This window comes from Pan troglodytes, chromosome 2 (assembly GCF_028858775.2).
Source record: "Pan troglodytes isolate AG18354 chromosome 2, NHGRI_mPanTro3-v2.0_pri, whole genome shotgun sequence".
NCBI lineage: Eukaryota > Metazoa > Chordata > Mammalia > Primates > Hominidae > Pan > Pan troglodytes.
Window position 1 is genome coordinate 127,785,296 of NC_086015.1, and position 16,962 is coordinate 127,802,257.

General features: G+C 41.2%; 1 protein-coding gene across 29 annotated transcripts in view; it reads left to right on the forward strand.

Moving 5' to 3' along the window:
• Positions 1 to 16,962, forward strand: part of KALRN (kalirin RhoGEF kinase) — a 690,517-nt gene that overhangs the window by 470,157 nt on the left and 203,398 nt on the right. For 10 of the 29 annotated variants that reach the window (XM_016941796.4, XM_016941798.4, XM_016941800.4 and 7 more), the window contains one exon: positions 10,693 to 12,142. The exons of the other annotated variants lie outside the window; for them this stretch is intronic. In XM_016941796.4, the coding sequence (XP_016797285.1) occupies positions 10,693 to 10,755 (63 nt within the window). In that variant the 3' untranslated portion in view covers positions 10,756 to 12,142. Of the gene's footprint in view, positions 1 to 10,692; positions 12,143 to 16,962 lie in introns of those variants that run through there. 29 annotated transcript variants of the gene reach the window in all.

A 16,962-nucleotide genomic window follows, 5' to 3' on the forward strand; every position in this document is an offset into this window, starting at 1 on the left:
ATATGTATTTATGAAGGGGGACAGTTGTACTTAGCACTTCCTTTAAGCCAGTTGTTGTGCTAGGCCTCAGAGAAGTTACAAAGACAAATGTGCCAGATGAGATACACATTTACCACCCAATATGTTACATTTAAACCAGAAGCATACTTTTTGAAAGATAAATTTTGCCTGGGAACCAAAGAAGACTTTTACATCAGAAGTGAAATTTTAGCTTGGCCTTGAAGTTCATCTTCCTTTCTGTTTTTCCTTCTTTGTATCAATTTTGGTCCCAAAATATTTATTCTATATTATTTTTTAATTGAAATGTACAGTATTTATATTACCTAACTGAAAGTTATGGGTCAATCTGATTAAATGTTACTTATCGTCTTATTTCTATAGATAAAATGTATTCCTAAGTATAAACATCTGATTTATATCAAACTTTCTAAATTTTTCAAAATGCAAAATATATATGCGAAAATGTACAAACAGAACTGAACAATTTAATGGATAATTATGAAGTGAACATAGATGTAAAAACCATGCAGGTCATGAAATAGAACATTGCCGGCTTTTCAGAATCCCCGTTTGTGCCCCTCCCTGGTCACAACCCTGGAGGTCACCATTCTCCTTGCATGCATAATAGTGTCTTTACTTTTTTTATAATTTTACCTTCTATGCAGGTATCCCTAAACAATTTCATCTCAATGTGGCTGTTTTTATATGACTAGAATCATTCTACATATATCCTTTTGTGTCTCACTTCTGTTGCTCAACACTTATTTTTATGGGATTCATCGATGCTGATGTGTATAGTTCATTCATTTTCATCATTATATAGTATTCCATTGTGTGAGTATACCACAATGTATCCATTCTGTACATGCAATGTTTGGGGCAATTGTGAACAATGCTGCTATGGATATTCTGGTATACATACCCCTGTGCATGTGTACTTGAATTTCTCTAGGGTGTAAAACTAAAAGTAAAATTGTTAGGTGATAGGATGTGTGTGTATATTTTCACCTTTACTTGAAGATGTCAACTATTTTTCAAAGTGCCGATACCAAATTTATACTCCTGCCAATATATATGAAGTTTCCCATTGCTCTATATCCTCACCACTACTTTGTATTGTTAGACTTCAAAATTTTTACAGATCTGGTGGATGTGTATTGATATCTACTTATGGCTTTAATTCGTGTTTCCCTGCTTACTAATCAAGTTGAACATCTTTTCCTGTTTGTATTGGGCCTTTGATTTTCTCTTTTATAATGTCCCTGGTTCAAGCTTTTACCTGTGTGTACAGTGGGTTGTTTGGCTTTTCTTATTTATTTTTTAGAAGTTCATATATTCTGGATATCAGTCCTTTGTTGGTCATGTATGTAATATGTTTCACCCTGTGGCAAATCTTTTCATTCTCCTTATTGTGTCTTGATAAACACATACACTTTGATATTCTGAAGGCTATACATTGGTAAGTTAGAGGCTCATGTGATGTGACATATGAGGCATCTCTTACATTTTGTATTTTTTTTTTGAGACCGAGTCTTGCTCTGTCACCCAAGTTGGAAGTGCAGTGGTGCAATCTCAGCTCACTGCAACCTCCACCTCCCGGGTTCAAGCAATTCTGCTGCCTCAGCCCCCAGAGCTGCTGGGATTACAGGTGCACACCACCACGCCCAACTAATTTTTGTATTTTTAGTAGAGACGGAGTTTCACCATGTTGGCCAGGCTGGTCTCAAATTCTGACCTCAAGTGATCCACCCACTTCGGCCTCCCAAAGTGCTGGGATTACAGGCATGAGCCACTGCTCCCAACCACATTTAGTATTTTAGGGTACAGTTCACCATTTGTTTCTCCACAGAATAGTGTCCCAACATGGAAACTTAATATATAATGCAAGTTTATGTTAATCCTTAAGTATGCCTCTATTTTAATGAAGGAATAAGAAGTTGACTTTTTAAAATTAATGTTTGTTACATTTCACTCTATACATTATATGCAGGTAATAGAGATGCAGCAATGAAATATGCTAGAAAAAAGATACTAAATTTGTTGGTTTTGGATCTTAGATGTCTGACAAACAGCCAAAATCTAGGAAGAAACTAGCAAAACTAAACATCTGTTGCTCACAGGAAAGCCTTGCAAATCTTAATTTTATATATAATCCTTATGATCTTTGCCATCTAGTTACTCAACCCAAAGGATATTAGAAGATGAGAAAGTTACTTCTCTATAGGCACATGTATTGCCACAAAGGCTAAACTGTTGACAGCAAGGGAGGATACAGAAAAGCTATGAAAGCAAAAGCTGATGGAGGAACTAACTCCAATAGTGTGGTTCTATTTAGTGAAGCTATCAGGAGTGCTATATGGCTGGGTGTGTTCTGAGGTCATCGCTTGTATTTCGCACTACACCAGAACAAACAAGCACAATGTGATGTGTTTAGCATTGTGGGCAAGAGAGAGATCTAGAAACTGGGACCAAATGTAATTAAGAAAACCAAAGCTTCCAGTTTGGGAAGATCAGAGAATGTTCCACATTAGATTTTACTGAATGGGTAGAATTTATCCAGGCAAGATTCATGTTGGGAGCAAGGAGGAAGATCATTCCAAATGGATCAAACAGCAAGAGCGAGGGGTAAGGGAGAAAGGAGAATATAGGGTAAGTTTGGGGCATGGAGAGTCAGTATGCCTGGTTCAAGTTCAGGGTTTGTGAATTAAGGTTTGGGAAATAAAACTGGAATGATTGGCTGAGTCACATCATGGCAGATGCTGAACACCATTCAAAGGAATTTAGACTTTATTGAGTAGCACACAAAAAATGCTGAGGGTTTTTTTTGTTTGTTTCAGCATGATGATTATAGAATTACGTTTATCCTCACCTTGATGCGTCATTGTCCTTTTATTCTTTCATTCTCTAGCCTCCAAAACAGTCTATTGTTAGTCCATCTGCAAGTTCTGGATCTCCTTCTTCGTAGCTGCCATCAGTGTATCAACTCAGCACCTCTTCTCCTTCTCATATTGTCAAACACCTCCTTTTCCTCTGCCATCTAATGCTTGTTACCTCATGCTCCCAATGAGAACTGCTCTCGAACTTCTACTCCTGAATCTTCTTTCTTTAAAACTCTCCATTCTTCAACAATAGTTTTTGTTGCTTCACTTCTGATATCTATGATCAAAATTCGAAACACAAGAGTGTGTCTCTGAAGTGACTGTACTGCTAATGCCAATTTCATATTCACTTACCCATTTATTCCCCACATTTTTTTTCTGAGTACCTACTAGGTGCTAAGTGCTGCTCTAGGGTGGAAACACGGCAGGGAAACAAAACAGGCTGGTTTTCATATCTGGAAATGCCCACTGCTCTCCACATTAATCCATGCCCTTCCCCTCATCCCCACAGAGCCACCTACACTAATATTGCCCCTCTCCTCTCCCCTTCCCCTAGTCAAACATTATTCTTTAACATTCAGGGCATACGTTGCCCTGAATTTACTTTGTATTTGCCATGTTGCTTAGCATAAAGCTGTACTCTTAACAATGAGTTGAACACTGTCTGTTCCTAGCGCTTGCCTTTCACCCTGGGATCCAGAACCGTATTTCCAACTGTCTGTGACATAACTGCATTTGGATGACCTCTTGCATTCTACTCGACAGAACTGAAACTAAACTCATCATATACCACATCCTTGATCTACTCTTTTCTCAGATTCCATCCACAGCTTTGTCTGTAGACATCGTGGCCCTCCTTCACTCTCTATCCTCTTGCTCAAGTGACTTCCACTGGAGGACTCTCATGATAGCACATTCCTCAGCCTGCTGCATATTCTGTATAATAGGCAAGGTCTGTCCCTGGGAGCTTCTAGAAGAAGAGCATGGCTCCCAAACCACATAGCACTTTCTAGGACCTAGAGCCTCCAGTGAGCAGGCCCCTTCCCTCTGCCCCTGCTCCTCCCCTGGGTCCCAGGCAGTCTGCAAACCTCTCCTCCAACGTGTGTTTTCCAGTACATGTGTGATCAGCTTCAGTAACAGATAATGATCTCAAAATTGCCTTCATCTACCAAACTATACTGCATCACTGTGTCTCCAAAATTATTTCTCTGTCCTGAGAGGTACATTTCTGACCTCAGGAAAGTATTCCTGGAACACATCTTCATCATTAGAGTGATTACTGGAATCCCATCCCTCAGCATTTTGTGAGACTGTATCTCCTTCTGGTTTGCTATTGTTTCTCATGGGTTAGTTTTTAATCTCAACCACTGAATCACAAGATCCATGAACACAGGCTTATGATTGCTACTGTGTGTTACCTGCAGCACACTGAGGTAGAAGTAGCTTTTCACAGAAAGAGCACAAACAGTAATTTGAATGATATGTTTTATGTATATATCTCTGGTTTGTGTATATTTATGAATTTGTGTGTGTGTTCCTCAGTGTGTTTCCCATATACTCTGTAAGAAGTATTCATCTATGTGGTTTGAGGGGCAAGAACTTGGATATTTTCCCTGGCCATTAGGCCAGTGACATAAACTAGTAAGTCGGGTCCTCCATAAGCTCATGACTGTCGCTGGCGCAATACAGGGCTTACCTGAGCTGTAGCCTGGAGTTATTTTTGCCCCCACTTCCTATTCTCTCTCAATATGAAAGACTAATTTTGCTTTTAAACATGAAGGGGGTGGCCAGGTGTGGTGGCTTACGCCTATAATCCCAACACTTTGGGAAGCTGAGGCGGGTGGATCATGAGGTCAGGAGTTTGAGACCAGCCTGGCCAACGTGGTGAAACCCTGCCGCTACTGAAAATACAAAAAAATTAGCCAGGCGTGGTGGCACACGCCTGTAATCCCAGCTACTCAGGAGGCTGAGGCAGTAGAATTGCTTGAACCACAGAGGCAGAGGTTGCAGTGAGCTGAGATCACACCACTGCACTCCAGCCTGGGAAACAGACCAAGTCTCTGTCTTGGAAAAATAAAAAATAAAAACAATTAAACAATTAAAAAAAAACATGAAGGGGGAATATGTATGTGCACATGTGTGTTTGTATGTGTGTTTATGCACATGTACATACAGATGTATGTGCATGTATGTATGCATATATGTATATATGAAGAAAATACACCAGAATGTAAATAATGGGTATTTCTGGGTGGTGTCTTTTTTAGTTTTTGTATTATGTCTTACAACATGACATAATAAATTTAACAAAAACCTAATAGATATTATTTTTTAAAGACCAGAAAGGAACAAGATTATCAGATAGTTGCTGGGGTCCACCCTCTGCATGAACCAAGGGTGAGGGACGAGCAGGTGCCTAGCAGAGAACAGGGTAATCCGCTCTCAGGACCTTGGGATTCAAGAAGGCAGTCAGACAGTGAATTCAGGCTGACTTGCAGGACTGGCAGAGGTTGTGAGCTGAAGAACTGGCAACTTTGTTTGGTTGTGAAGGTCAGGAGCCTTGGACTGTGAAAAGAAAGAGAAAGAAAATTCAGGGGGTAGGGGGCTGGGAGCAGGAAGGGGATAAGAAGTTCTTGAAGGTTTTCCCCAAAACCCCGCAGTTTAGAGACCCGTGGAAAAGGTGAGGAAAAGCTTGAAATATAGCTTCAAATTCATGAGGCATTTTCATGAAGAGATATGCAGTGGGAGAGAGAAGCAGACGTGTTTCCAGTTTGGTGTTTACTTTCTGTGATTCCAGAGGGAGGGGTCCCCAGAGTGACTCAGCATGGGGACACGGGGACCCAGGTCAGGAGGGCACAGAGAGCGCCCACTAGGGAAAGCGTTTGCCACTGTGTAAGCAGCAAGCTTTTAAACAGGAGTTGGGTCAAGACAGCTCCCCCGAACCCATTACCCTCTCTTCCCTCCTCTCCCACAGTCTAAGGACAGAGGGAAGGTTTTCTGGTAAAGAAACTATTTCTAACCTTTCTAAATTGGAAACAAACAAAAAATGACATGAAACAAGTATTTTCCAGGATGTCTCTCCCACACTGCCTAGGTTCAGAGTTCTCTCAGAGGGTTCCCTGAGCAGAGGGAAAAATGGCAAGAGGAAAAACATAGATTGAATGTTGCTGGCTGTGGCTGATGTCTTTGCACTGGGGTGGGTGTGGCCAGCCTGTCACTCAGGAGGCAGCATAACAGGTGGGCATACCTCCGCACCACCTACGAGGCCTTCCTGCTCATCGCTGACCGCTCAGCCAGCCTGTCTTTATCAGTAACCTCCTTATAGAATTTGGGAAGAAGAGCCCTGGGGTCAACATGAGCAGCAAACACAAACATCTAGATTCAAAAGGAGACCCTTCAGGCAGAGTAGGATGCATGATAAAACAAATAAGAAGGTCGCAAAAATCAGTCCTTGAAAAGAGCTGACCTGAAAGTGTGTTTCATGGTATTAATTTATGTCTTCTCTCTATGCAGTATTTAATATTTTTGTTACTGTATATCTCAGTTTTTAATTCTGATGGCTGCATCAAGTGATATTTCCAGTCTGGGCTCTGGTTTGAAACCTGAGGTGGAAAAAGCCTTTTTAAAACCAGTTAATATAGTATTCACAGAGTTTCTCTGTAGGTAATGAAGGAACACAGAATACATAAAGTCCCTGCCAAGGACAGAATCCCCCACCCCATCTAATGGAAGAGATACAGGCTTTTCCCTAAAAGTCCCTGCCAAGGACAGAATTCCCCACCCGATCTAATGGAAGAGATACAGGCCTTTCCCTAAGAAGTCACTGCTGTAATTGGGCAGGCAGAGAAAAACACAAAGGCTGCCTGCAAGCAAGCCATCCAGAGGTTAAGCAACTAACAGTAACCACTGCCTTTCTTACTGAACTCCTAATATGAGCCTGGCATTTTACATGTACTCTCTCCTCTCATTCCCACAACAATTCTTCAAGGTAAGTATCATTATCCTCATTTTGCAGATGAGGAAAACGTCACTCCAAGAAGTCGAATAATTTACCCAGGGGCACACAACCAGAAAGTGGCAGAGATGAGATTTGAACCCAGGTGTTTCTGATATCCATTATGCACACTGCCTTCCATTGGCCAAGTCCACTAAAGAAAACAATTGGATGATTCAGGCAAAAACACACAAAGCAACATTTTGGCCCAAATAATATAAATTCTATCAGTTCCCTCTTCTCATCAGCTGAATAAAACACACTTGAATTTAAAAACCAAGAAAATCCTGTGTTCCATGTATTGTCTGTTAATCACTCACTGTCTTCTGTGCCAAGCAGAGCATGGCATGAGTCAGGAATTTAGAGGAGGCTGTTTATTCTGTCTTAGCCATACGAATAGCAATTCAAGCACATCCCTGCCTCCATGGTTTTCTAATCCATCAGACAAAAAACACTGGAAACATGCAGTCGACTGAAGATGCACTTGAAAATCTATTGCAAAATAACTGCCTCAAATTCTTAGTGGAACGAGAAAAGGTATAATATAATAAACATGTTCTCCTTTTGTGGCTATTTTTCTATCACTGGATGTCCAATGAATGCAAAACGTCTCACTATAGCTCAGCTCTTATTCCAAAAGTCTAACATTAGAATGGGGCCTACAGTATATTAAATAAACAACATTTATGTGAAGGAGTCTATACATGAATAGGGGGAGATAGGGGAAATTTTAGCATACCCTCCCCTCATAAAAAAGAATGCTGAGAAGGTTTGGTTAATAAAAGCCACTGTCCTATAAAGTGGGTCTCACTGATTCTTGCCCCTGATGGAAAATGCCAAAGACAAGTGCTTCTGGACAATGCGTGCTGGAAAATGTGAAAATGTGCTTGATATCCTGCAAAACTCAGCTTTTCTGATGTTGGAGTGATTGGCATAAAGAAAAGACCTCTATGCTAAGCATTCCAAGGCAAGTGACCCTTAGAATTACCAGGCAAATATTTCAAAAAGTTGATCTCAGGCTCTACACTGGCCTACGGAATCAGAAAGCCAAAGTATAGAGTTATTGGATATGAAATGTATGTGAACTCTAAGCTGAGAGCTGTTTTCTCAAGAGAAATTACTGGCATTTCAAAAAAAAATTTAATGGTCTCTTTTTCACACTTCCACTTAAACTTTTTCCACTAGTCCTTGCCCTAGGCCAGATTTTTGAAAAATCATCTCAATAATGTCATGAATGACTATCATTTTTAAAGTTAAGAGCTATGCATTGATGTTTAGTTTAACCACTCTTTTAAGGTACCAAGTGGGCTATATAAAATAATGGCTTCCTGGATAACTGTGTATGTATTTTCTCAGGGCTTAAGGGAGCAAGTGTTCAGTATCACCCATATGAGTTTATCACCTATTTCCTATTTCTCACACATCAAACCATCATGAGAAAGATTTGTGGATATACAGAGATCATCATAGCTTAAGGTTTAAAAGGGGATAAGAAATTTTCTTTAACCCCCAATGGATGTATATAATGAAGTGACCCAAACCACTTCAGGTTAGGTCCTCAGGGACAGGATAGATTCTTATGTGAGGAATGCTTTCCAAGATTTTTAGAATCCACAAACATACAAATGTACAAATATTATTTAGAAGATGGATTCTCCTTTAGAAGAGGCAACATGTACAGTGATTAAGAACCGCTTTGAAGTCACACAAACCTTGGTTCAGATCTCACCCCCTCCACTTGCCAGCTGTATGATCCTGGGCAGGACTTCTCCAGGCCTCAGTCTGCAAAATGAGGGCAATGGTATTACCCACTCCATGAGGTTGTGGTGCAGATCATGTGAAATGATGCATGTGAAACACTCAGCACCTTGTCAGACATGTGGTAGGCACTCAATAAATGTTAGCTATTAGTAAGAACAATAAAAATATTTTTAAACTGCTATCCTCTTCAGAATTTTAACAACCGTATAAAGAGCAGAATGCCAAACTCAGCATTTATAAGACTATTGAATCCTGCCACTAAAATAAATTCTGTAGGCCTTGTAGCACATCTATAAAAAAAAAAAAAACCTGGTAATGACAGTGAATTATGGTGTGTGGGGGGGTGTCTAGCTAATCAGGACAGCTGATGCCACCTTCCATGCCAACGACATTACACACAGAAAAAATGTGATTTAAAATTCTTTTTTTTGTTTCTTTCTTTCTTGTTTTTTTTTTTTTTTCTTTTTAATTATATTTTAGTTCTAGAGTACATGAGACGGAGTCTCACTCTGTCACCCAGGCTGGAGTGCAGTGGTGCAATCTCGGCTCACTGCAACCTCCGCCTCCCAGGTTCAAGTGATTCTCCTGCCTCAGCCTCCCGAGCAGCTGGGATTACAGGCGCCTGCCACCACGCCCAGCTAACTTTTTGTATTTTTAGTAGAGACGGGGTTTCACTGTGTTGGCCAGGTTAGTCTCGAACGCCTGATCTCGTGATCCGCCCTCCTCAGCCTCCCAAAGTTCTAGGATTACAGGCATGAGCCACCATGCCCTGCCATGATTTAAAATTCTTAAGCCACTTTTGCCCTGTAAAGTTGGGCTCAGTGGGTTCACCAGTCCTTTTGCTGTGAGTTACTTCACAAATGCATGTGTATAGCTCCTGGCTTTCTTCAGAATCTCATCTCCTCTCTGAATCCTAAGTATACCTTATATTCCTGGAAGCTCAGGGTAACTGCCACTTCAGCTTGATGCTGAAGTATTTTCTCTCACTAAATGAACAGTTTTTGCCCAGCTGGAGTTCTTACTAAGAGAGTTTCAGACTGTTTTTCTCATTTCCATGCGGCAAGTGTGATAGAACCTTTCACATCATGGAGCTGAGCCACAGTCAATGTGAGACTGTGAGATTATACTCTGGAATTGATCCTGAACCTTTCTTTTGGCCAAGAGCCATTGCTCTTTAGAATATATCACTCTTCCAAGAGCATTACAAGTTGACCTTCCTTGAGAGGTCGTTTTTCTTAAGGAAACAGTGATTTCATTGCTTCAGATGGCCCAGTAGAGATGGTGGAAGCCATGCTGGATATGGAAGCTGGGTCTCCAGCTTGGCTCCCCACTCGTTCACTCTCTCACTCAGGAATTCACTCCCTCAGCCAGCCTTGCAGTCTACCCAAACCAGCTGCATGCCTTGGAAAAATTACAGATTGTCACCTGTCATGGTCCCTGGAAACACTTAAATCATGAATTTTAAGTCCATTACTGTCAACGATGTACTATATAAATGGGTAAACTTTTCTCAGTTTCTTTCTCCCAATTAAATGTTATATAGCAAGATTTGCTGGTAGGGCACAGGGACCCTAAAAGAGCTTAAACAAGAAAACAAATAAAGGATATGAAATAAACACTAATGATCACTGTCACTAGGACCTCACATTTAATGCATCCCCATTTCTATTATTCCTGACTACTCCTGCTTATGGGTCTGGAACGTTGGGAAGCCACTGCAGGACTGGTCTACAGGCGTCTAATGGGATGAAAGCGTATGGATTTGAGTTCCAACCAAGTTAGTAAAAGTGGTTCATCAGTGATCCTCCTCTGGATTGTGGACTTGGTGGGCTTCTTCTGAACCGTCAGACCAAGGAAAGTCTTACACACACTGTCTCCTCTATATCCTCTTCTACAAAATGATTGTGTATTTTTCAGGTTGCACTCTGCACTGGGTTACTAGAAATACAGTAGGTTGCACTGATGATTTAACTCTGTTTTCTATAAGGGCTACGGGATCTCATGCAGATTTTTGCAAAGTTATATGCAAATCACAGAGCCCGGCCCTTTTCTTAACAGGATGGCAACCTTGTTCCTCGGTGGCACCTGGGACCTGGAGATCCTTTCTCCACTTACGTTTAGCGCGCATCCTGGGACTTGTCCCTGCAGCTCACCGGGTTAGCCGTGGCACCGTTGGGACCTCCCACCAGGACTCCAATCACCCACCTCTCTTGAGACTTCTCTGGCAGGGCTGGTGTGGGGTGCAGCCTTTGCTCAGAGGGCAACATGTTCCAAGCAAAATCTCCCCGCCTGGGCCATGGGCTCACCCTCGGGGCTCCCTTCTTCTCTACTGGGTGCAATTCGAGGTTGCTGAGCTTCTCTCCAAAGTCTAAAATGGTGGAGCAGTAGGGACCTGTGAGAGGCCCAATGGCCCAATGTACTTCCCCCAGATCCCACTCAGAACAGCAGGTACGCCCAGGCCCCTGCTGCCCTAGAGGTCTGCAACATGAGTGAAGAGGTTAATTAGAGGGACACACTTATCTCTGAAGTTTTTCTCCAGGCTGAACATTTCTATTATCAGTGGCCCCTAATCTGGAAAAACCCATCATTCTAATCTAGCTTGTATCCCTACATCATGAGAAAGAGGGAAGAAGAAGAAGGGATGATGTGTGGTAGAGAAGATGAGGGTTAACTTTAGCCTTTCCCAAACACTGGCAACAACCACTTCCTCAACAATTTTTCTATTTGCTTCAGCCTACTCAGATTTTTTCAGGTTTTTCTAGCTCCTCCATAACCTCACTCCCTCCCGAGGTCTCTGGTTCAAAGACCACCCTACCAGCCCCTATTTGCTTCAGGTTATCCTGTTGAGGGTGGGTGGGAAGAGTGAGAAGATATAAATGAAAAACTGGCCACATGTTGATAATTGTTGAAACTAGATGATGGTACGTGGACATTCATTATACCATTCTCCCCACTTCTGTATATGTTTGCAATTTTTCATAATAAAAAAGTTTTAAAAGTCCTCCAGTTTCCAACACACTCAAGAGAGAGCCCCAACCCCGAACACAGTTTCATGGAAACCCCACACCAAGGCAAGAGGCAGAGATGATGATTCCATTTCATATATACACTCATTTTCTAACTTTTTTTAAAGGCCCACTGCTTTATTTTCAATAGATTAAACCTGATTTCTGAGAGGTCCTGAAGTTGGGCGTATTTCCCTGGCTGGGTTATGGGGGAGGGCAGGGTAAAGGGATCCTTAAAAAAGTTTACACTTCTATGTATCTCACAATCTTATTGTGAGGATGTGACTTGTTCAGTGTTCTGAACTTTTCGAAGGAATCGTGCTCTCAATGCAAAGTGTCATTCTCTGGAATTGCACCTGGCTCAGGAAAGGACTGTCTTTGTACTTGAATTTAAATCCAATGGAGAACTTTAACACGGGCATTTGCATGACTGAGAATTGCTGCTGTCTTTTTTCCGTATGTCACTTTCTTGAATGTGTTCTAATAAAATGATTCTAAAGCAGGCTGTTGATATACAGTGATTTATAAATACTTTCTGTTGAGTGCTGAGGCCCTTAATTCTCTGCCAAGAACCCTTCCCATCCCACTTTCCAGAAAGATCTGTCAAGCTGGGGACCGATGCAATGAGCGTGTGTCCGGCATGATGGCGGCACCACTGCAATTGCAGCACTAATGAGAATCATATCAACCACAGCAATTTTGTCTTCTGGTTGCCTAGCAACAGAATTTGTTTTTCAGAATAAAGATAATCATAGGTAGAACAGGAGTGTGGTGGGGGGAAGGCAGAGGAGGGGGCAGGGCAGGAACAGGAGTATAATTGACTCCCCCAGGAGGGAATGAGGGAGCAGGGTAGAAGGGAGAGAAAAGCAGCCAAAAAGAGAGAAAGGCAAACTTCAAACTTTCTTTTTTCAGTGGTAGTCCTCAGCACGTTCAAGTGATAATCAATGGTAAAATTTTATTTACAAAATTAAACCTTTTTATATCAAGCTATAGCAATTTACAAATCTCAAAATCTCATTAGGCAAACTGGAAGCAAAAGGGAAATATATATATCTCTGAAGGTAGATATTTTGAGAAACACTTTTAATCCTAATCTTTATGCCCCTCCAGCCAAGACTAGCTAGGGCAGGGGTCCCCAACCCCTGGGCTGCAGACTAACTAATTAATGCCTGATAATGTGAGATGGAACAGTTTCATCCCAAAACCATCCCCTACCCACCTGCTCGCCCCTCCCATTCATAGAAAAATTGCCTTCCATGAAACCAGTCCCTGGTGCCAGAAAGGTTGGGGACCACTGAGCTAAGGCACTCCCATGAGCTAGTAACAAACTTGGGCCAACTCTTTGGGAAATGAGGCATTGTTAAGAACCTCATGGCTTAAAGGCTTCATAAAAGGAAGGGGAGGCAGAACCAGTCAAGGAGGTTTCCATTCACTGGGCGCTTTTCTGATGCCAAGTACCAGGAAGACACTTGATGTCCTTTAATTTTCACAGCCATCCTGAGAGGCAGGTAGTACTTTGTTTTCCAAATGAAGAGAAGTAGATAACTTAAACTCACAGCCAGAACCTAGCAGATCTGTGATTCAAATTCAGATCTCTCATCCCCAAATCCATGCTTTTCCAGGTCACTGGGCTGATGGCCCAGGTGCCCAGCCTGGGGTCTTCCTTGCACACCTCCCACAGGTGTTCACATCAAGGAACTATGCAGTTCTGTATGCCCTCGGGGTGCAGACCAGTGTCCTGCTCTTCCTAGTGTGATTGGAGATCCCTGACGGCCAGGGTCTTTGCAGCACACATCCATGTACCCTTGCCTTGGTTGTGTAGAGCACAGGCTGATGAGGTGGAAATCACCATTTGGTTTTCATAGGGATTTGTTTACTTAGCAAATATTTTTCGAGTGCCTCCAAGTGCTGGGCATTATGAAGTGGGTGAGTAAACAGTCCCTGTTCTCACAGAGCTTACCAGTAGAGGAGACAGATATTAGTCAAGTAACACATGAGTGGATAAATAAATACAACTGAAAAGGACCTTGGAGATCATTGAGATCAACTGATGAAACTGAGACCCAGAAATGCTAGTTGCCCAAGCAATTTGCCCAAGACCATGTAGCAAGTTAGGGCCAGAATAAAGACTAGAACTCAGAACTCCTGATTTTCATTCTTAAACTGTTTTCCCTACCCTAATATGTCACACTCTGGTCTGCTGCATATCCATAATAGACTGCCCCCAAGCCCCAGCCAGCCATATAATCATGTTGATCCATCAGGACACTATTGCCATTTTTAGAAAAAACCAGAGAGTATTTTGAAATGATAATTAAAGAGTATAGTGAACTAAATCCCTCAGGGTGGCACTTACCAAAGCTTGTTTTCAGAGTTATCTCGGAGCCCAGAGCAGAAACAGAGAGAGGCAAGGCTCCCATGCTGTACCAACACTGACTAATAAGGGTGCTTACAGGTGTTTCAGTGTTTTGGTCTGACCGCAGTACTTTCTCATCTCCCAGATTCAGCAGTTGCTTATTCACTCATTAATTCAACAAATATATACTGAGTGCCTACTAGGTGCCAGGCACAGTTCTTGGAGCTAGGGACACAGCAGTGAACAAAACAGGCTGCCCTCATGGAGCATACATTCTAGCTGGGAGAAACAGACAATAAACAAAATAAATAACACAGCATATTAGAAGAATCAAAGAAAAATAAGAAAGGAAGGTAGGGAGTGCCAAAGGTAGAGATGCATTTTTAAATAGGGTAGTCAGGAAAAAGACCTTCCTGAGAAAATGATGTACTCAGTACATCATTTTCTTTATTTAGTGACAAATAAATGTATGTATATACATACATATGTACATATGCACAGGCATATATACATATAATTTATATAATACAGATACATACGTAAGACCTTCCTGAGAAAATGATGTACTGAGTCATCATTATATATATACATATGTACATATACACATACATATATATACTATACACATACAAATATACAAATGAATTGGTGATAAATATATCTCTTTAAGTGTGACAGTGCATTTGACATGATTTAACATGTCGCTGTGGGCCTAGCTCTGAATAGCCAGCATATTGTGTAATTTGAAAAGTCCCACAAGCTGCTTCCTACTCCTTACAGAAAAAGAAAAAGAAAAAAAAAGCTTCTCATGGCATGTACCAATGCCCAATTCCTAGCATTCCCTTTTTGTGGGGCACTAAAGAAGTAGTTCTCAAACTTGAGTGTACATCAGAATTGCCTGGAAGGATTGTTAAAGCACAGACTGCAGGGCTGCACCCCCGGAGTTTGTGGTTCAATAAGATTTGGATGGATACAAAACTTTGCATTTCTAACAAATTCCCAGGTAATGCTGGTGGTCCAGGGACCACAGTCTGAGAACCACTAAATTAAGCTGTTATAGCTAGGAGGTTCCTGTTAAAATGAAGCTATTGCCTGAGAAATGAGGCATCCATTCATTAGGATGCATGGATGTTATCAAAGTAGTTATCCTTAAACAGCAGAATCGTTTAAAAATTGGACTATTTTTTTGAACAGGGGTAAGTTTCAGAAGCCACAGCCAAAGACCCCAAGCATGGAGGAATTAAACAAGGGATGTGTCCTGAAAGGAGGTGCCAACAGTATTTCATTATTTGTCTATCAATGCTTTACATTTTCATAACGTAATACTTTTATAAGCCCTTTTGACCACTACTTTCTTTTGACCAGTTAACCTACTAGGTGGGCAGTGCAAATGAATTATTACATTTTATAAATAAGAAAATTGAGACAAAAAGAGGTTATATGGCCTCCCTTGAGCTATCAAGTCTGAGAATCCCAGATCTCTTACTCCTATTCCATTTTTCTTTCTCCATTAACATTTTTCATAACACTAGCTATAGCTTTCTCCTGAGACATCTATTCTGGGATCATTAAAATCCAGGACATACAGCTGCTCTTGGTCTTTTGCCCTGTTCAGAATCCCACTTGCTGCAAGTAGATTATTCATATAAGTGATTAACTATGGCACGTCCTAGGCCCTGCATCAGTTTCTTCTGCCATAAACACATTTTTATTCTTCTCCACTGGGTATTTTACGGAGAAAATGCTAACTCATTTTGTTATTAGCCTAAGCTAGAACTTACCATTATGAAAGCAAACCTGCTGGGGGAAAACACACATAATCCTTTCCAAACGCAAATAGAAAAGACATTTTGATTATATGTACCATTGCTTTCATTCCATTAGTAGAGATAATTGAAAGTTTTCTGTTTCACGAAAGTACCCAGCAAAACGAGAGTAGATTTTGTTATATCTGATGACTGGTGAATCACATTCTTGAGTATTTAAATATACCTACCTCTCCACAAAAAATGGAAATGAAGCATAAAATCCTTTTTTCCAGTTCTTGTCCTTCTAGTCATTTTCTCCATGTCTGCACTGTCTCCTCTTGGTGAGACAGTGAGGTCTCCCATTGACTCTCATGGTAGGGACCCTGTGGGTCACAAGGAGCTATCTTCCTTCTGCTTCTATACTGTCTTTGACTATCCAGCAGCCCAAGGCTTTAGAAGCTTAATTTCTAAATCTGCTCTCATCTGTCACCCAATACATTGATATTCTTACATCTTCTTCCTTCTCTACTGCCATTGGGACCATTCATTTATTCAGTAAACATTTACTATGTATCAGACACTCTAAGAGCCACTGAACAGGCTACAAAAATGAGTTTGAAATAATCCTATCCTCAAAGAACATGGCATGTTATAGAACCACTCCCTAAATCACATGGAATCATAAACATCCAGATGTCTTCTCTATGTGGGTTACAGTCCCACGCAAGCTGCTCCCCATTTTCATTCTCTGTACTCTATGCTCAAAGAAAGCTAGTTGATGAGTTTTTTCAGCTCCAACATAAAATAAGCACCATTAGGAAATAAAATACACCTGGGGAAGAGAAAAGTGGGATGAGGAAGGAGAACTAGTCTGCGATTCTGAGTACACACAGAGATAGGTATGTATCGGCAGCCCAAAAGCATGGTAAACAGGGAGCAGTATAGGATCTAATATCTGCTGTAGACATTCCATGTGTGGACCATGGAAACTGATATATGTGGGTCATAAAGCTTGGACGACTAGAAGTTTCATATTGATGAAAGATCCAGTGTGAATGTGGTTTTGCTGAGCTTTAGACTCCAAAGTGTGCTGTGAAAATGACTATCCTTTAAAAAATTAATGTTCACTGCAACACAAGGACTGAACATAGGAGAAAACAGGTTGAGTTGTGGGAGAGAGTGGAATGCAAGATTCAATGAGCTGAATCAGTATTAGAGA